General features: G+C 45.3%; 3 protein-coding genes across 3 annotated transcripts in view; 1 reads left to right on the top strand and 2 right to left on the bottom strand.

Annotated features, from left to right (window-relative positions):
- Positions 1–15914, bottom strand: part of LOC118509501 (bifunctional heparan sulfate N-deacetylase/N-sulfotransferase) — a 179340-nt gene extending 163426 nt beyond the window's left edge. The window contains exon 1 of the mRNA XM_036050159.1: positions 14442–15914. The gene's annotated coding sequence lies outside the window, so the exon portion shown is untranslated. The remainder of the gene's footprint in view (positions 1–14441) is intronic.
- Positions 15915–16492: 578 nt separating this feature from the next.
- On the top strand, positions 16493–19144 carry LOC118509499 (intraflagellar transport protein 88 homolog). Its single transcript, XM_036050157.1, has 4 exons — positions 16493–17458; positions 17516–17860; positions 17927–18755; positions 18826–19144. The coding sequence occupies exons 1-4, from the start codon at positions 16493–16495 to the stop codon at positions 19110–19112; spliced, it is 2427 nt and encodes an 808-aa protein (XP_035906050.1). The 3' UTR covers positions 19113–19144.
- LOC118509500 lies at positions 19099–21446 on the bottom strand. The gene is made up of 3 exons (XM_036050158.1): positions 20329–21446; positions 20097–20271; positions 19099–20030 (listed from the first exon to the last, which is right to left on the bottom strand). Exons 1-3 carry the CDS (start codon positions 21312–21314, stop codon positions 19239–19241), a joined length of 1953 nt encoding a protein of 650 aa, XP_035906051.1. The 5' UTR covers positions 21315–21446; the 3' UTR covers positions 19099–19238.
- Between the last annotated feature and the right edge of the window lie 171 nt (positions 21447–21617).

Below are 21617 nucleotides of genomic sequence, written 5' to 3'. Positions count from 1 at the left end.
CGTGAGCTTCAAAAAGTCGTCGCGGCTTCTGTGTCGCAACCGTCTCTGCCAGGCTTCAGACGATGTAAGTGGTTATCTTTAAAGTACAGTCACCTCACCGGGTGACCTTGGTAAGGAAAATGGTGGAAAAAACAAAGCACACACACATACATCAAAACCAATTCGTTTTTTATTTTATGAAGCATTTTGGTTCATAAAACCTGCAAGCTTGTCGTAACTCTTCAACGTACACAAGCACGCACGCACGCACAAGGAACGTAGGCTCAATCGGGCAATCGGGTAAGAAGCAGATCGATCGAGAACTATAGCGTGTCGCGAGAATTGGCGCTAGTAAAATCAAAACTATAGCACGCTTTTAAGATATGTCTGAAGATTAGTTAAATATGTCACTATAAAAGGACACTTTCGTACTTCAAGTAGTAGCAGTATAATAGATTTTTTATGCGTTGATTGTTACAAGATTCGACCATTTACATTAGCTGGATTAAGCTATAACCGTTGAAAAGCTTACTGTGTATAGTAGCTACAGCCATCACAAGATAGTTTTGTTTGCCTTCAGTTAGTTAATATATGCAGAGATCAATCTTTAAAAACTTCAATTCCAAATTTTATTAAACTCATTTTAGTACTCATTTTATTACATTTTACTACAAACTCATAATTTTATTTACAAGTTATCCGGCAAGATAAGCTTAACAAGTTAATGTGCTAACAATAACAATACAAAATTGACACCGATGAGATGTGCACGCAGTCGAGAGAAAGGTGTCCAGAAAGACTTTTTATCGGGAATGGCGATAGCGACGTCGGGCTTCACACGACAGGTCCTGGGTTCAGATCCCATCCAGATAACCTTCCCGTACGCAGGGCTTGCGACTACCTTTCTACGAGTAAAATAAAGTCACTCAGAAGCCAGGAATGGCAGGCCGAGATCTTTCGAGACTGTAGTACCAAGGAAGGAGGGATCTGGTGGGCTGGTCATGTCATGAGGTGCCAACCTGATAATCCCAAGTACAGACAAGGCTTTGACTTGTCCGCCAGAAATAATATTAGATTGACAGAAATTGCGTTTTGAGCCTATTCTGTCAAAATTATTTGTCTTTGGCTCTTCCACCTCGAGAGAAATTGGCCTGTCAAAACTGGCTTTATGGTTACTTGACCGTAGCAAGAACTAGTCAAACCAGCATGTGGATTGCTTCAGATTATCTGGCTTAGTTTTATTTCTGAACGATCTCTATGAAACTTAATAGATACCAGTTTTTAGCTTTAAGTCATCAAAGACCCGTATGCAAGAAAAACTATACCTTTAAATCACTGACCAAAACCTCCAACTATTCACAATAGAAAATCTTACCACCATCAAGTGGTCACTCAAAAAAGCGTCCGTCCAATTTGGTCTAGTCCCTCGCTCAACACGCAACCCGCACGTGACCCTCAAAAAATCAACAATTTCAGACGCGCAAAAATTATTCTTTCTCTACAAAGACCCATTCGACAGCCGAGAAAAGAAAAACTACCAAACGTCCCAGCATAAAATTAGCCATCCGACCAGAGAACCAACCGCTCCGAGGGGGGGGCACAGTGAAACAGCCTAGAAACTATCGTAAACCGCTTACACAAAATATTGTAGTGCTAAAAAAAAAACAACGCAGCAGCAAACGACCGGTTGGTTGCCTTGCCGACTAAATTCCATCCAAACATACATACTTCGCTCTCCCGTGCCCTAAAGGCACAATCGTGTTACCAGAAAAACGTAGGGTTGTGCGTCGACAAATTTAGTTTTTTACCGTTTTTCTCCCCTTTTTACTCGTTTGCAAACGAGCAGCGGGCTTATCAGGTTAGAGGAAAGAGAGTCTAGAAAGAAAAACCACCTATCCAACCGTCCCCAGGAGCTGTCCAAATTTGCCCACCCTCGACCAACCAATCCATCGTACAACGAGCCGAAGCCAATGTTCCGACGGTGGCAGCAGGCAGACCAAAACTCCATAGGAAAAGCCCCCGAAAATAATCAAAAGTGATGAAACCAATGCCAACGAGCAACCTTCGCCATCGTATTATATATTCCCGGGAGGGACAAACCATCCCCCAAAAGAAAGGTGACAGGGCTTTAGGTCACAGTGCCACCGTTTTTCAGAGCCTCGTCCATTGGGAACGACGAAGGGTGGTAATGCAGAGACAACACACACACACACCTCTTTTTTGTTGGGGGAGACACCAAGGAAAAAAGGCATACATAGCTCACCCTGTTGGCCGGTTTTCTTGGTGCGGAAGGAGTTGTGAAATTTATCGAATTTCCTTCGACCGGTGGTAGCTGGCAGCGTTCTGTGCCCAAACTGAGGACAATTTTCCTTTCACCAAAAGCCGGGGTTTTCGAAGCAAACAAGGTAAGCAGCGGGGCCTAGCCGAATGAAATAAAAACACCGATGGGCAATCCACTCCCATCATCGGTGGCAGGATACAAAAAAAAACCCTTGGACGACCTTCCACGAAGGTACAAATTGAGAAGTTATGTCAAAGCGGTCACCCTCCCCCAGTTTGAGCAACCTTATGAAAAACGGCCCAAAAAGCCTATCCCTGCTAGCGGCCGGAACTACCATTTCGCTCGTCTTCAAAAGTTTTTTTTTTTTTTGCTCCGTTGCCTGATTGTACAACCCACTTGTCGCCGACGCGTCGCCAAACGAGTGTTCTGATGGATAAAAGCATAATTCTATGGTGGAGTTTGAAAATCGGTTTCGGGGTTTCGGTCTCCCTCGGACTGGGAAAACTGGCCAAAAATCGGCAGGGGCGAAAACCAACAAACCGACCGACAACATGTCACCTTGCGTTCCTTGCCTTCACAGAAGCCCATCGGGCCGGGGGAACACGTGGGATAGACAAAACCGGAAACCGGCAAGGAACCACTTCAAAAAACCACACCGTCAGCGGTGTTTTTAAGGTATGAATATCACACGCACACACGTGCACAGTTTTATGTACGGGCACAAAAGAAAAACACACGCCAACGTACAGCGCGCGTCAGTCGGAAGCCGGAGCTGGAAGCGAGAATAAATGATTCATGCTGCCAGCGCCGTAAAGTCCATTCGCTAGAAAATTTGATTCATTCGCTAGCGAAGGAGCTACCATAGCAAGCCCCACTCTGTAAAAAGGAAAGAAAGGAGGTGAGCGTAAGGCTTTATCTCATCAATGTTAGTGTAATAAAATTACACAGCTACTTTTATCGGTGTCATTGTACGTACGTTACAGTGAGCGAGCGTAAAAGGCTAGGCGTTCAATATGCGAGGTGACAAGGAAGTACCTTTCTAGGAAAGCAGAAGATGGATTAAAAATGTATCTTGATAAACTGGATCGTTACAATAGACGATAGACACCCAAATAATAGTAGAATGACAAAAAAAGACTATCAAAATTCATTGTATGATGAAGACAAGTCATACGCCGACAAAAGACAGAAGAGCAGAGTAGAGCGATTCCTTGACGTCATGGTCATGCCTGCCACTACTGGCTTGCTAGACTTTTTGTGATACAGCATAGTTGGATAGTCAGTCCTCACTATGGCGGAACGGCCCAGATAATATTTGAACCCAGGTATTGCCGTGTTAAGATCGGCGCCACTGTCGCATCTACCATCGAGCCGCCCAACATTTGTCATAATCAGGTGCTTTAACAGCTTCGCGATCTTGACATCCTGCAGAAATCCTCGACACTGTTCACTATCGAGCGCCGTATTCTGTCTATTGTGGAGCACAAATCCACCTCATCACTTCATTTTAGTTTAAACTTATCGCCTCAATCCATGCCACTCCGCCTCGGGCCAAATGTTCAAGTACCTAAGAAGATTCTATAGGCAGATCCGGCAGAGATTTAACGGTACGCAGACTGAGACTGAGGGGGTTCCGGGTTCCGCAAGGGCCTCCAACAGATGAAACCCAAATGAAAACGAATGAACGGAACACGATCAATATTCTCCAGTCGATCTGACTATCGTTAGAAATACTCTTCAATTTGCCATATTATTCTACGAATATAAGAATGAAAATAGTAGTTTTCAAAATTCTTAAGTCATAAAATAATTGAGAAGCGATTGACGCTGTAGAACGAATTCTGGGAAAATATCAAAAACTTCTGAAAAGCCTTTTATTTACAGAATAACATCATACAAATAATACAACCTTTTTAACGCCAAAAATATCTCTCAGAACTTAATTTTCATCTCATAAACCTTTTTGCACAAGAACCACCAGTCAGACGGCAATATTGGTTTTTGGGCACATATTTTCCCTAAAATGTGGTTCTTCCGCAAGCATACGCATGTGCATCACACACCTTCCGGAAGCGTGACATAATCCACACACACACACACACACACACAGCACCAAACCCAATACACCCCAGACGATGACATAAATGGAGCAAATGATGAAAAACGGCAACAGCGAGGGGTTGAGCGGAATGCAACCGAATCGATCGAGACGCAACGCAAAATGAAGAGCATGTGCGTTCACGATGTTGTCAGTCAAGACGCCAGGATACGGACTGTTCCCGGTTGAACACACACAGAACAACACCTCTCCCGACACGAAACCACAAGGGAAGCGTTCCTAATGCTTCCGTAACAGGATCAATGTACTCCGTCGCTGTTGTTGCTGGCTGCAGTTCAGGATGCAATGCAGGTGGCGCATGATTCATACCTCTCTTTTCATGCAAGTGATTACTCCCCCATTCTTCTAGCGGCACATTGGACGACACCGAGTCGAGTGTGGAAAAGTTAATTAGAACTGAAAGCATAGCTGTTAATCTACCCAGCAGGCAGGCCACAGCACCTGAAAACTTCCCCCATCGCCGACGGAAAGTTGACGACGGAGCCGTGCGACGGGAAGTCTCATCAGGACACGAGCCTATTTCGGTTTTTTTAATGAAACTAAACCCAAGGAACAACACATCCAATCGGGGCAGCAAGGTACGAAAATGAGGGCTTGACACGAAACACCAAACAACAGCAACACCAGCCTGATGTAGCTGCGAGCAAGAAAAACTGGGGAAAATCCCCGTTCGTTCTGGGTGTGCTAAACTCGCTGCAATCGATCGCCCTCGAGGGAGAGCTGCCCGGGACCGGCGTAGTGTCGGGACCTCTTTCAAACTAGGCCAGGGAACTCCTTCGCCATCGCCGCGTCTACACCCCTTTGCAGCCCCCACAGTCCCGCAATCATATTTCCTTCCGGTCTATGAATCGTGTTCTAAAAAAAAAGAAGAAACCACTTACCCCACACCCCGAAGATCGTTTGCGACCCAGCCCCGGTGGCTCGAAAGAAAGAATGTCGCCCAAGGAAAAATAATCGAGGACTCGTACGGAAGACGTCGCCCTTAATTCGATAACCTCGGCCGAAAGGTGAATGTTTGGAGAAAGAGCCCACCAACTAAATCTGGTACGGTCGTCGGATCGATAAATGTATGTCCATAAATTGATTGCTGAGCCCGGCCTCATCGCGAGGGCCGATCGAAAATCAAATCCACTACAACGGGCTAAAACAAAAAAATGGGAAGAAAGGCTCGTGCGACAAGCAAGCAAGTTTTTAAAACAGAAACCTCGAAAACATAATAAAAACAACCACCAGGAATTTCTATACCGATCTCTGCCGGAAGTACCAACCCTATATAACAACCTCAAAGCGGCGTATCAGGGCCGGTGACACACCCAGCAATCCCAGGGGGGACACAAGAATCTTTCGGCCCAAGAATCTCCCTCCGGAGTTGTTTTCTGTCTTTCGGCCCTTACGGGATAATGGAGCGTTTAGAAGAGGTAGAAAAGGAGGGAGAAGAAGAAAAAAACCTGGAACTCAAATCCAGACACGGCCCGCCTGCTTGCTTTCAGGGGGGATACCTTCGTTCGGCGATACGAGCTCTGGTAATAAAATATTTAATCGATTCCTAACACCAACTCCACCGCGTCTTCGACCGAAAAACCTCCAACACGCGCCTTGCGTGTAGTTCGGCCAAATCGAAATAAATTGTTTCGTTTACCGCACTTTCGCCCAAGGAAGTGTCCCTTTTTGTTTTGGTTGCTTTGCTTTGCTCTCCCCCATCCACCCGGTTCACTTTATTGGTCTCGCAAATATGCTGCATTGGCATCAAATATTACCAAAAGACCCTTCTTTGATCATTTTTTTTTTGTTGTTCGCCCTCTGTTTTATAGGGATCTGCGTACAAAAAAACCTGTGCGTAAGAACATCCGCATAAGCACCAAACTGTCCGTACTCCGGTAGTTGCTCTTCACTTGTAGAGGAAGAAGCTCCCATCCTCGTCGGACGAAGCTTTCCAAAGAGGGTATATCATACGCATTTCATCTTTCACGACAAATCGATCGCCGAAAGCGGCTCGGTGGACGACTAGTGAAGAATATTCTTCTTTCCCAAATCGGTCCCAAGCCTCTAATCGTGAACCGACAAACGCAACAAGCAAAGACCCAACCTTCATCCCAACTTCTTCAGTCCACCCTAACCTGCTAGGTGCTTTCAATTTCTTCCCTGCATAAATCATCCGCCGGCGGAGAGTGTTTTGCTTTCGGTGGCAAGTTTATGAGTTTACTGTCGCATCGTATCGTAGAACCCGGATCCCCTACCGCCCGGGTGCGTGATTTTGAGCGCTGTTGGGCAAAAGGCGATGGAACCAATGTTCAACGACAGTGACAGTTCGAACGTTTGCTGGTAGATGAGGCCTCACACAGTCACACACAGCGTACAACGAGCAGACCAATTCGAACCGAACGTTCCTCCTAGCTACCTTTGGTGGTACGTAACCACGGCGTTCACACGGCATGCATAAATTGGCCACATCCCACACTTGCTTCCGAACGCGTGCCCACCACCGAGGTTTGGGGCGAGGAGAACGGGAAGGCCAAAATGTAAATCAGCTTATGGTGATTAACTTAGCAGGAAACAACACGACGACGAGACGCTTTTCGACGACATTCGCCATTCCTTACGTGCTGGAAGTTGCGTTTCGTTGGAAGCACCGCTCCTCTCTGAGGAGGTACGGGTGCCCAGGTTCACGTGGGAACTAAAAGCTTGCGGGTGCGCACTGCCAGCTGGGAAATCGGTGATGCGTGTGCGAATGAGCCGTGCTCATTGACTATCGAAACACGGAAAGGTTCGGGGTTCATCATCATAGCAAAAGTCGACCAACTTCAATGTTCAATAAATTTGTTTCTTCCATCCAATGATGAGAAGCACTTGTTGTATTTCATGTGTATACGTGTTCGCGTGTGTGTGTGTGCCTAAGATAAGCATAGGAAACACATGTTTTAGCATTGCAAAAGAGCACAGCGGTGGCATAAATTAGGTCCACCTTATACTGTAGCTCGTGTTAAATTTCACAGCGTTGTAAAGCTTTCTAAGCGTTCTCTTATCGGTTGGAAAGACCGAAATATTCACCATTTTACCTCTGAGCGTAAAACAAACAACTTGTGTTTGTGTGCGTTTTTTTTTTTTTTGTTCATTTACATTATCATGCAATTAACATACGTACGGCCATGCTTGGTGCGGGAAGAATTGGACGAACCTGAACGTTTTATTGCAAATAAAAATTATGAACCACCTCGCTCTCTCACACTCACTCACTCTCCCTATGTCTACTTCCATCGAACTCACACTTCGGCCTTAAAGAAGCGCCAGTTAGACCAAACTTGGGTCAAGTCCGGTTGACTTTCCTCAATTTTGTCCGATTAAATGATAGCCAACACGGTCAGCGCAGCTGTGCGAACGCAGCCTTGAAATACTTCTTACTGGTTTGGAGCAATGTTACGAGGTTTATTTTCACCGTTGCTATATGTACATTATTTATTATTTAAATGATCTAGCTATTTCATTTGATTGAAAATTTAAGTCTTCTTATTCTTCTTGGCTTTAACGACTGATGATTGTCAGTCCTCATGATGTTAGAACGATTCGGGCGGGATTCAACTAATCTGTCAAATATTGCCTACATGACCTACTGTCCTGTCTGGACAATTTCTCCTGACACAAGACTGACTATCCATCTTTGGATATATTTATTTATTCTCTTAACTTTAGTACTTTATGTTAGTTTTCTAGCCCAATATGAACCAAGCAAAAGTAAATAAACGTTATTCAAGTGCCGCTAGTTTTTAGAAAACAATACAACAACCTTCATGTTTATAAAGCAAATAGAAACCTAAACCTAAACGCAGTACGTCGTTTATCTCAGTACATGCTAAGCAAGATTTATGAAACATTATTTATACTCATGATCGATATCCAACTTTGCTGTTTAGAGTTCAATCATTCTTATCTAAGTATTGATTAATGGTATTGGCCCTAGATTTCTGCTTGGAGTCTAAAGATTGATTTTTTCGAGAATTTACGGGGCATGATGAAGCCAAGGGCGGCCCGGCGGCCCGGCAGGACCGAGGTTCAAATCTCATCTGGACCATTTCTCCCCTAGTGAAGAAAAATGCCAGAAATGACAAGACATGCCTTAAGAGGCCGTTAGGCCAAGAAAGAAGATGAATGAAGTCAAGGAAGCTAGCAATGGGCAACGATTTTGACCTCTTGAGGTTGTAGAGCCTCAGTAGAAGTAGAGAGGCATATACAAAAATGTCCAAAGGGCTAAAAGCAAACTGGAGTTAATATCACTTAACTCATAAAATCCGTCGATCGTACGTTACAATAATTTAATAAACAATAACGACCAATAGTGTAGTAGGTCAGTTAAAAGAGCTGTAGTGAACTATGTTTTATTTGATTAACTGTCACATTGCAATCAACTTCGAATTTTGCATGATAACAGTGGCAGTGGCGATACGGCGGGAACGGTGTTCAAAGCCCATCTGGGCCGTTCCTAATCAGCTACGGTACAGGAAGCCAGAATAAATGGCAGGCCAAAACCTTTCGAGGTTGTATTCCCAAAGCAGAAGAGAAAATGATTCTATTTGATGAAGTATAGAAAATCTCCACTATAATATTTTGCTCAAAAGTTTATAATCCATAAAATCCTAATCATGTAACCGCTCGAGTTTGCACACAATTTGTACACAGTTTTCTTCTGCCCGCTAATGCGCAAACACATGCCTCACAAACAAAGCCAATTTCGAGAGCAGCTTTGCCCAGACGCAAACACACCGCCCGGCTGCCGAAGGTAAAGCTTTATATTTGCTAAGCAACACGTGCAACATTTTCCACACAACATGCTAAAATATTTTTGCGCCTCGCCGTTATCGCATACGCGTTATTGTTCGCTTTCTTATAGCGATCACCCCCACAGCCTCTACCACCACCATCCCCATCAACACCGCACAACAACGAACGGGTAAACATTGTATCGAATGTTCCACCATAACAGTCAGTACGGTGTGATAAAACAGACATCAAATCAAAGTCCCGATTCACGAACAACCCGCGAACACGCATCGTGCGGCGTATACGTAGCTACTTTGGGCGGGAATTGGAATGTTCAACATCTTCGCTCAATCGCGCGACCTGTGTGGGGTGGTGCTCAGCAGCCAACAACAACACGCACGCGGCCGCCGAGAAGCAAACAAATCTATTTTTATCGAATTTTAGCCAGTATAAGGCAATGGATTGATATGTTTGGCCCCCCTCAGTTGAGAGGTATATGGAAAAGGAATGCAACTGGTGGCGTTACTAGTTGCTACTTAGAGCAGAGAGAGAGAGAGAGAGGGACTGAGCCATTGAAAAACGCAATTAATGTCGTTGGATGTGAAAACAGTTTTATGCAGTCTATTGCTGAAAGAATGAGGGGAGGCTATTAGGGCGAAGTAATCTTACTTGTTTCACACTATTTCATAGCTTAATTGCTTCACATGCCACAATAAATATTAGGCGATTCCACCGTCAATTGTTAAACTGAAGTCTTAATACATCAGCGGAACAATTTTAATGAAGACATGTAAGCTCACTCACCAAGCAAACGTACGCTTATCGGACTTCCATACTCTGCCCTGTGTTGGTCAATATTGGAGCACGTCCAACTAATTTATTGATTCATGCTCAAATATGCAAATAATACGGGGCTGTCCACAACCCACCAATCACCCAGCTAGATAATGTTCGTGCACTACGTGAGTTTGAATTGATGGACCCGTTCAAGCGGTATCAAGATCAGGGGATCTAAATTTATATGAACCGAGTACCAATTTGAATTCCTCACATTGTTTACAAACAGAAAATCTAATTTGCTCTACCGCTCTCGTATCTCCAAAAGAAAGCAAAACCGCAAAACAACACTGAAATCTTCCAGTCTGGGCTCAACGCGAAACAAATCAGCGATTTTGTTGGTGAAGCAAAATAATAACTAACCAAGTGGCTTGTTTTTGTTTTGGATCACCACACCAGAAGGAGCTACAACACCGACCGCACCGTTTCCAAAATTTTGCTGACCGTAGACTAACTTATCGGAATGGAATAATAGGATTTCGGTGGAGCCTAACTTTTCTTGACCCCGCCCAGCCGTTGTATTAATCCTGCAATTGAACCCCACGGTACTAAGGCTAGCGACTTTCCATCACCGATAGGGATGGTTTCGGTTTTTTTTTTCTCGCAAAAATACTTCATTTCCATGTATCACACCCGCTCCCACAAAGAGATATTTCTGAAGAAAAACGAAAACGAAAAAAACCGAAATTCAAATTTGAATACTTGCGTAGTACTACACTTTTGCAGCACATTTCCGGAGAATTTATATACCCGGCACCGAAAGGAAACAGCTTTTAAGCGCACGCAATAACAAAATTACAATCAACAACAGGCCCTTTTTCGTTCATGGGCGAACAGGAAACCGGTGGTCCCCGGCTTTCACGATAATAATTCGTTTAGAACCGGAACGTGATGTTACCTATTTATTTCGACTTTCCCGTCGTTGCTTACGCCAGCCACAAATAACTGCGCTCCGGTCTAAAAGTTACGTCAGTGCCCAGTCGGTGCAGCAACCCCAAAGGGTTATTGTTTTCGGTGATTCGGATTCGAAGCCGAGCAGTAAGGGAGTAGAATTTGGAGTTTTTTTTCGCACAACAAACAAACGTCGCCAGCCTATACTGTGGGGTTGTACGATGCTTTTGCGGCGCGCTAGCAAAACAAGTGATAAGGCGAGAGCGATTGCTGATTTAAGATGAAACTTTGCCACCAAAACCGTCAAGTAGCGTCTGTGCAGTGGCACTACTAAGTAAAGTGTAAATAAATAAACAATTTTTGCAATGAGTAATAAGTGTGGCATGTTTTGAGCCACAAGTTGAATTGAATAACTCGGCTAGAGGGGTGCAGTTCAGTGCTATCATCTACTGAACAGTTAATGCTCTGTAAAGTGTAAAGTATAAACATACATTTACACTGTATTGTCCGCCATTGCACTGTATGTAGGCCACCCAGATTGTTTTGTTTTAAAAAGAATTGGAAATACGAATTGAAACTGTGACTGTAAAATATGTGACTGTAGCTTGATATTTTACAAATGTTGCGTAAGCATTTTGCAAGCTGATTAGAATCAAATGCAGGCTGCTTGCTGGCTAATGTACGATACAGTGACGTACAATCCAAAAGGACCACCTAATAACGTTTCGTCGATTTTCAATGAATTCACCAAGCATTTTTTGTTAAAATTTAGTTGAAGAATTTGGAAAACGGTCAATCAAGAATTGGACCTGAAGTTTCTTTTTGTTATTCTCATGAAAATATGACCGTGGAAAACTGTTAACTGTTAATTATGGGCATCACCTCTTTCTCTCATTTAAGGTTAAGGATGTTAAGATGTTAAAAATGATTATCCCAAATTTTGGAATGTTTTTGTTATCCTACTAGGACATCCTTGCCGCAATGCTAATTTTGATTTAGTTAAAGCAAGTAGATGATTATAGATCCGACATAAAAGTGGTCTTATTCCTTTGTCCGATACTGTTTATCATTATAAATTTATTCAATGATCCTAACTTATCACTACGTCTAACTTACCTAACTATCAAAACCAGGCGGACCGGTAATAGATACGACAGCGGCGCTGGTCTTCACAGGGCAGGACCGGGGTTCAAATCCCATCAGGGCCGTTCCCCCATAGTGGGGACTGACTATAGAATGAGTCTAGCATGCCAGGCATGACCTACGAGGTCGTTAGCCCAAACAAGAAGAAAAAGAACTTTTAAAGCCCTAATTTAAACAAAAAAATCCTACTGATATTTCCCACACGAAACCTAGCGACGGTATCGAGCTCGCCCGTTTAATCGAGAGCAGACCATGTTGCCAGCATTTCGTTCTGGCTATATTATAAACTATTTCATTGTAAATTTTGCTAAAATGAATAAGCTTTTTTATGCTTTATATGTTACACCCATAATTGAGAAAATGCGATATAACCACAAATAAGGGTTAAAATCTTTACGAATAATAAGCATCAGTCGCAACAGCTAATGTAAAGTTGAGGACAGTAGAATAAGAAAATCTCATGTGAAAATGTGTAAAAGAAGATAAGCTACAAATATTCAATGAACTGACTTAGTACACGTGGTATCCAAATTTACTATTAAAAAACTCTTCATCCAAATAAAAATATAAATATTGCTGTGACTTTCTCTTTACATTCTTTTACTTTAACTCTAAGCATCGGCTAGCTTGGTTTTTAGAGCTTGGGTATAATTTTATTTTTAAATTATTTATTCAAACATGAGGTTGATGGTTTTAAGCTCTTTTGGTTTTTACTATTACTATATATACACATATCCTTCAAGCATAAATTCATCCTCTTGAGACCCCCTCCTGGGGCTCACTAAAAATACAGTAACTCATCTAGGATCAAACAACGGGCAAAAAACAGTTCCATATCAAAGCACTAACCCACATCACAAAGGTTAAAATGAATGTCGAAAGCCCTTTTCGTTTCCATTGAATCACAACACAAACCACCTGCGTGTGTATGTGTGTATATTTGAATGTGCACATGGCACATAATGTGTAGAAACAATTTCGCAGCTTCAACAAGTTCTTGGGATTCTAAAATTTGCACCAACTCCACTTCAAAAGAATTCCATTATTGTAAATTATTTCATTGTAATAATTTATTGTGTGCTTTCTCTCGAGAGAGAGAGAGAGAGAGAGAGAGAGAGAGTGCAAAACTTTCACAGCATTTGCCCTGTAACGCAGAATTACACGGCTCTGCTGACCCCAGCCACTTCACATTAGCAAGGTTTCGGTTTCGGAAAAAAGCGTCACAATCAGATGTGGAAAGTACGGTTTTCTCAGGAAGAAGCGCAAACAATTTTGATAGAAAATTCGAATTCCAATGAAATGTTAATGATGGGGAAAAACATTAGCTCTACAATCCATATTCTCACAGGTGGAAAATGTGCCAAATGTATTGAATCTTATATGCTGCTCATCAGTCAAATTTTTATAGCGCAAAATAATACACAAAAAAATAGATAAAAATCCGTTAGCAACAATTCATAAACAAACCCCCTTAAAGTTCAGGTTAAAGCACCCCGAGTTAAAAAGCGCACCCCAAAATGTGTACGCAAATTCTCGGGGGTAACGGATTTTTGTTTTGCTTGCGCATTGCAAACCCGGGCCGGAAACAGCTCTCCGGTGTCAATCAAATGGAATGGGGAAACAAACAGACTAAGTACAACAGCACGAAAAAAAAAACCCGGGCCGGGATCATTTACAGCAAACAAAACCGCAGCATAATGCGCGGTACGCTTGTCTGGGGCCACATCAATCCGGTTCTCTACCGTACGCCAGGACAGCAGACGACAACGCGGGCAATGAGCTAATGGCGGGTTCATAACGGGACCAGGCAAAGGGATCCTCCAAGTCATCGATAAGTGGGACTTATCTTCTATTTAGCGTTGTCTTTCCCGTATGCCCGGGTATGGTAAATCGTTTAAAGTTTCCCCACCGAGAGGACTCGCGTAAGAGTACGCGCCGTAACGATGGTATGACCATCACATGGGCCCACGCACGGACGGCGGACTCGCTTTCGGCGTCCCTTATGTGTGCCGCGTACCCAGCGTGGGCGAACGTGTGGGGGTAGGAGAGTTGATGATATGCTTGAAACCCCCGAAAAGCATTCTTCGAACGAAAGCTACCCAGCGACCTGGGGAATAGAAACTCAGGCAACCCCGCATTTGAGCTACGAGCGCAGTGCGGGTGAATGCAAAAACAAAACTCTGAAGGCGTTCAGGTGGTCACCTCCGCGTGGAGGAGTCGTCGTCATGGAAACCCCTACGCAAAAATCCGCTTCATTCGAGCACAGTACCACCGCGAAGAATTAGTTTTTCTACGAGGATTTTCTTCCACATTTTCCCACCATTTTGCAGCACACTTCAAGATCGCGAAATTGGCGAAAAACAATCATTTTCATTGTGGTGCACCGATTGGTGGGGAGCGTTCGCGGCTAGCCGCCCGGAAATGACCTTAAATACTTACATAAACATACAGCCGTCAAATTTCGTGGCCGCCGTAACAACGATGTTCGTCAGCATGCGTGTTTTTCTCACCCCCTTCGCAACACCGGTACAGACCATTCACACACACACACAAACACCACACACAGCGGCAAAGGCCAATGGCCACACCACACACCACACTGCTCTTCTTTCGCTCTCCTCTCGCTCACACACTCGCCTTAACACGCACGAGATATGCTGACAACTTCTGGGGGCTTTTGCTTTTGTTTACCTACCCACACTACACCGTCGTGTGTACGCGCCGTTTCGTTGAAACGCACACCGAGATACTCGCACGCGCGCAGCCTTTTCTCGCACACAAACGCACACACACACCACCCTATTCACCTGCACTGTTGACGGCTTGTGCGTGATGGGGAAGTTAACACTCTCGCTTTCGCGGAAACACAGAAAAACCGGCCCGCGTTGCGAATTATTCTAACATAAACACGGTTGGGGATATATTTAAATTTGAAGCACTTTTTCTCTCCGCTTGCTTTTTTATTATTCGATGACGATGTTCATAATTTATACACAAACCACCTCACACACACACATGCACACACTTATACCCATCTGAGCGCACTTTGCTCTGCTTCCACCTTGTCACAGCTTCCGTGCAAAAATTAAAAACATACCCACCACCAACACCACTACACCACTGCCGAACGGATGACGGCACACACAACTGTCACTCGTACGATGAACGATGCGAGGCAGCACCGAAATTTCGATGGATGGTGCAGCCCTGTGCCAGCAGACAGGACACCAGGAAGCCTGGATTCACCTACTAGGCTTCTGTGCTGGAATTTATCGCCAAACGCACTTGCTTTAGTTTAGTGAACCGTTCAGAAGACACCGCACTGTTTGCACAGCGGTACGGCAGCCCGCTGCGGCCACTAACAAACCACAAATTTCACAAACAAACCAATTTTTACACCAGCAAGAAGGAAATGGCTGTCGGGCGGGTCAACAATTTCCGGAACACGACTCCCACACGGCGCCGTAACGCTAATCTGTCAACCACGGATGGCCGCCTGCCTACACGGTTGTTTTGATTTGCGGCAATGTATTTTTGTACACCGGACACTACACACCATAGGAATGGGCTACGACGGGGACAATAACAATCAGCACGTACCGTCGTGCGTGGTTTACACACGACAAAGATGAAGCCGAACACGCCGAAAACAAGTGATAAACACTTGATAAATAGTCGCACGGTTCCGCTTCGAAGGGACAGCGTTCTGCACGGACACCGACGGAATCGAAGCTTGTCCTGGTGTCGAAAATCGAGCGATGTGCGTCCCGTTTGACGGTTCGATCGAAACAACAGGCGCGCGTGCGAAGGAATCGTTGTCGATTAATACAATTCCCCGTTTCATCTGCCTTGGCCCGAGCCACACACACACACGCAAAATATGCTGCGCGAATTTGACACTTTACCTACGTACGGACACGGCAACACAGGCGCAGGGAATCGTATGCGAAGCAGCATAATCTCGATCTTCCTTCTCACTCGCTCGTGGTACGGAATTGCTTGTGCGCCTGTGTTTTGAAGGTGGTGTGTAGCATACACATTCCATGCAACTCACACACAACCAGCACGCTCGCTCGTGTATTTACAGTGGGAAACACCTACACGTACAGTGGAGCTGTTTCAAACAGTATGACGCACACCGAGATGTGGATTTGACGTTTGTGATCCACACGACCGAGGATTGTCAAATTTAAAATTTAAACTGCTTTTTTGAACTTTAGAAGGAAATAAATGCGTTTTCACTAACTTTCTTAACTTTCTTCGTTTCAAATATTGTTCTTTAGCTAATTCTTATACAGTTTTTGATCTATTTATTGGTCAGAATTAGCATGTTCGTACGAACACGTTCGACCCACACCTCAAAACTCCGTTACCATGGCGATGCACCTGCTATCAACAAATAATCGCCAAAGAAAAACACAAATTTTCTCTACAAACAGTTCCAAAGCGATATTTTTGGGTCGTTTGCTCTCGCTTAAACTAAAACAAAAATGGGCTCCAATTTTGACGACGACATTTACGGTGGGTTCAGTGGAGTTACGAACAAACTCTTCAACTACGACGCCAAGGAAGATCAAGCGTTTCAGAATGCTGTCCGCACGTCCAGCTACGGAAAGAAAGCTACCACACCGAAGTTCTTCTGGAACGGTGACAAACTTGGCTCGGCAGAACCGGCAACCGCCATGGCACGACCCTCGACCGCCATCCGACCGGTGGGCTACTCGTCGCACAATTCCAAACTGTTTGATCCGCTTAATCAGGCGGCCAAAAAGATTGTGGTGATGGAAAACAAGAAGGAAGAAACTCCCGAACAGCGGTATAAAAATCTGGAGACAAAAATTTACACCCTGCTGGAAGAATCCATCGTTGCCAGCACCGGATCCAAACCGGATATGGCGACTAGTTTGGCAAAGGCGAAGGAAGCATCTTCGCTCGATCGAACGTTGCTGCGGATGCGGGATCAGGATGGCGGATCCTACACGCACAACTTTGACCTGACCTTCTTTGTGCTGTTTAATCTGGCAAATGTGTATGCTAAGAATGAGATGTACATTGAGGCGCTCAACACCTACACGCTGATGACGAAGAACAAAATGTTTCCCAACGTAAACCGGCTCAAGATCAACATGGGCAACATTTACTTTCAGCTCGGTCTGTACACGAAAGCGATCAAGATGTACCGGATGGCGTTGGATCAGGTGCCGGGGAATCAGAAGGAGTTGCGGCTGAAAATTACGCACAATATCGGTATTCTGTTCATTAAGATGGGCCAGTATTCGGATGCGGCAACAAGCTTTGAGTTTATCATGTCGGAAAAGGGTGATCTCAAGACGGGGCTGCACCTGATCTTGTGCTATTATGCGTTGGGAGATGTGGAGAAGATCAAGCACGCGTTCCAGCTACTGCTGGACATTCAGATTGACTACAACGAGGAGGAGAAAGTGTTTCAAGCGAATGTAAGAATAGTTTTTTAACTGATGAACTGGATTTAATAATGAGCAACTTCTTTCCAGTCGAATCCTTCGTACGAGTACATTAACGAGCTGATCAAATCGGACGAACTGCACAGCTATGAGCGCAAATTGCGTCACCTGGCCGAGAAGAACATCCTGATCTCAGCCAACCTGATTTCGACGATCATCGACGACTACTTTAACGATGGGTACAGCTGGTGTGTGGAAACGATCAAGAACTCGTACTTCTCGTCGCTGGCAACCGATCTGGAGCTGAAGAAAGCGGTCATATACTTGAAGCAGGATGACTTCCAGCAAGCGATCGATACGCTGAAGTACTTCGAGAAGAAGGAATCCAACATCGCCATTAATGCGGCCATCAACCTGAGCTTCATCTACATACTCGTAAGTGAGGGCTTAGAGGAACCGATTGATACTTGGGAGGGGTTAAAAAATGTTTTCACCTTCCAGAAAAAGGATGTTGCAGCAGCCGAAAACTATGCCGAGGCAGCTAAAAAGATTGACAGCTATTGTCCGGCGGCCTTCATTAACAGTGGCGTTTGCTTTTTCATGAAAACCGACTACGAATCGGCCAAGCTGATGTTTACCAGTGCGCTCGATATCGATTCCACATCGTTCGAGGCACTGTACAATATGGGTCTGATCTTCAAGAAGCTTGGCGATCATAATAGTGCGCTGCTATACTTCCGTAAGATCATTTCGAGTCTCGGACACGAACAACATCCGGAGGTACTGTATCAGATCGCCAGCCTGTACGATCTGCTCGGGGATGTTGGAACGGCTCTGGAGTACTTCCTGCAGCTGCTCAGTCTGGTGCAGCAGGACAATCGTATCATCCAGAAGATTGGCGAGCTGTACGAGGCGGATGGTGAACGGCAGCAGGCGTACCACTATCACCACGAATCGTACCGCATCTATCCGATAGAGGCGACCGTCGTTAACTGGCTCTGTTCGCACTACATCGAGCTGCAGGTGGTGGAGAAGGCGATCGGGTTCTACGAGAAGGCGGTCCTCCGGAATCCGCTCGATCCGTACTATCTGCTGCGCATTGCCGGCTGCTATCGGCGGATCGGTAATCAGCAACGGTCGATGGCACTGTTTCGGATGATCCATGAGATCTATCCGGAGAATACGGACTGTTTGAGGGCGCTGATGCATTTGGCACAGTCGCAAGGGAACGGGGAGCTGTACGAGCGGTACAGTGGTGAGCTGCAGAAGCTCGAAAAGCAGAAGGAGGTTCGGCAACGTATCGGTACCGGTAGACCAACGAACTCTGGCAGTAAGTTTGGTCCAAGTGAATCGGGGAAACGATCTTCTTTGAGCCTAATTTCTCCAATATTGTATTACAGGTTCTCGAATGTCCAGCGGAGACTACAGCGTACGTTCAGCCGGTCACGAAGGATATCAGCCACCCGGAACGGGCACAGGTTCTGGCCACTCTTCCGCCGGACTACCATCAAAAAGTGCTGACGTATCGCCCGATTACAGCAACAACTTTACGCCGCACACCGGCTATGGCTATGCGGATCCACTTGGACCGCCACAAGAACGGCCACGTACCGGTGTCCGTAAGAACCTAACGTTTGACGACGATTCGGACGAAGAAATTAACACGATCGATCTATTGCCCGCCTAGGTTGCGTTTTATTAGTACGATATTCAAAAAATATGTAGCTCCATCCATAAAACGCCATCGTATAAATTATTAATATGCTAATAAAAAGAGTGCGTGTATCCCCAACGCTGGATCAGTTATCGCACGTCAGAGTATCGTCAGTGACGGGTCCACCTCGGCGAGGAAGCACATCCAGCCGTGAAAGAGTGCTTTTTCTTCCGATGATTCGAGCTTTTTCAGTTGTTGTTCGATTAGCAGCAGGTACTTAATATCGTCCCGATATTCCAGCACGATCTCTCCGCTCATGGCCACGCCTTGGAAGATCATCCGTTCGTCGGGCAGGATGGGAGCCGTGATGCGTGCTTCCAGTGGACATTCTTTGGATGGTGTTGGCCGAACCGTGTCTTCGGCGGTGGTGGTGCGAGATGTTTCCGATGCTGGTTGCACCATAATCTCTCGGAAGTAGGCTGGTAACTGATGCATATCACAGTACGCCCGAAGACCGATCAGCAACAGGTCCACGTATTGTTGCTGATGAATCTCGCACACTTTCAACCGGGTACGCTGTGGGTTGAGCACGGGATAAAGGGTGGAAGCCGATTGTCCTGGGGCATCGTATCGTTGTTCATCCTCCGCACAATCCAACCAGGAACGGTTCAACAGCTGCTGAAAGAAACTACGCACGTTGAGCAGGGTGATGTTTCGATTGAACTTTTGCAGCAAATGCTCCGACAGCCGAAGACGTAGGAATGATGATCGAAGGTTACGTATAGTGGCGAGACACAAGGGAATGCTAAAGTATCCGGACGATTCTAACGTTTTCCAGAGCTGCCGGGCGTAGTGAAGGCTGTTGTCCTTTACGCACGGATACTGTATCTGTCCATCGCTGTGCTGGAATTCACTCAGATTCACCGCCACCGTCACAACGTTCAAGAGGCGCTAAATAAGGAATGATTCGACGGTTAATGAAGGTTTTATTCGTTCAAAAGCACATTCTCTACTTACCGATACTATGGCGATATCGTGTTGTGGGTACTGCAACGCGTTCATATTGACAAACATCTGGAACAGCTTCTTGATGCGGAGATTCACACTGCCAGGGTCACCGTTCCAGAAGAGCTGTGCTACCAGAGGACTGCGTGATGGATTGCACAGGTTTTGATGCGTTTTGGTAGGATTGCTGAAACAAAAAAAGAGATTAGAAGCGAAAAGATAACGCACTTTTAAGCAGTCTCACCGAAGAATCCACATGGCAAAATCCATCTCCAACAGTTTGACCAATATCTCCAGTACCGCAAACAGTCGCTCAAACCGTTCCTCCCGGGACAACTTATTGAAATCGTAGCACAATCGGTTTGTCAACATCCAGGAACTATAGTTGTACGCAAACAGCTCATCATCCTCTGACCGTTGGGCACGTGTTGATCGTTTACCCGAACCGGAACAATCCACCCGTTCCTGTCCCGTTTCGATGTAATGTTCGATCAGATGCAGCACGTTACGGAAGAGGCCTTCCCGTTGGTCACAGTTCTCGAAACACTTTGCCTCAAGCTGACCGAACACGATGCGCTGATAGGCAGGCCGTAAATCCCACCGACAGGGTGGACATTGCTCCAGACACTTGTCGAGCGCTTCACCCGTGCCGGTCACTATGTCTCCGGCGTCATATTCCACCTGTAGCTCTTCCGAGGGGCGGTTAAACGTTAGCATTAGCTGCAGCCCAGCTACAAACATTTCGGAATCGATAAACACCCGGCGCATGATGGCTTCTTTAAGGAACTCGACGAACTGATCTGGCCGATACTCCCGCAGCTGGTCGTGTGTGTTCGTTTGGTACAGCAGGCTGACGCATTTTGTGCGCGGACTACGCTTACTCACGTGCAGCTGAGCACATTCGGTGATGTTTCGCACGCACCGCGGCACCGAATCGAGCGCCAATCGTTGACAAACATCAAAGTAGTGACGGCCCAGCACGAACCGCAGTTTATCGAACGCCACCAACTCCGGACAGCTTTCGGCGGGCACGGAACTATCTTTTTTCCTCTTTTTTGCAGGTGAATCACAACCTGACGACGTTTCGTCGCCGGTGGACATTCTGATCATGTTGGTGATGTTGCGTAGTTTGGGCTTGATGTGCTGCAAGCTGCGGCAGGATTCTTCAGATTGTGGGTGTGCTGGGACCGATTTTGTTGCAGTTCGTGTGGCTCGCTTTGCAGAAGACATTATTGTTAAGACTTTGAAGCACTTTGACTAACATAGTACAGTAAAAACACAGAGCTAGAGCTTAAAATGTAATACGTGATAGGCCTGCTTTTTTGATAAACATACACAAACGCTTTGAATTGTTTAGGCGCACACTCGATTATCCGTGCGCTGTCAACGGCTCATCGAATGGCACGGATTAACGGGTTTGGAGTTTGAACAAAGTTTGAATAGTGCTGGTCAAAACAATAACGTATTTATTTGAAATAGAATTATCCGATTCGTACTAGCTCAAAACTGGTCAAGTATTTCGAGACGTACAGC

This window comes from Anopheles stephensi, chromosome 3 (assembly GCF_013141755.1).
Source record: "Anopheles stephensi strain Indian chromosome 3, UCI_ANSTEP_V1.0, whole genome shotgun sequence".
Taxonomy (NCBI): Eukaryota; Metazoa; Arthropoda; class Insecta; order Diptera; family Culicidae; genus Anopheles; species Anopheles stephensi.
The sequence above is the reverse complement of the archived record's forward strand: the minus strand, read 5'-3'. Positions and strand labels throughout refer to the sequence as shown.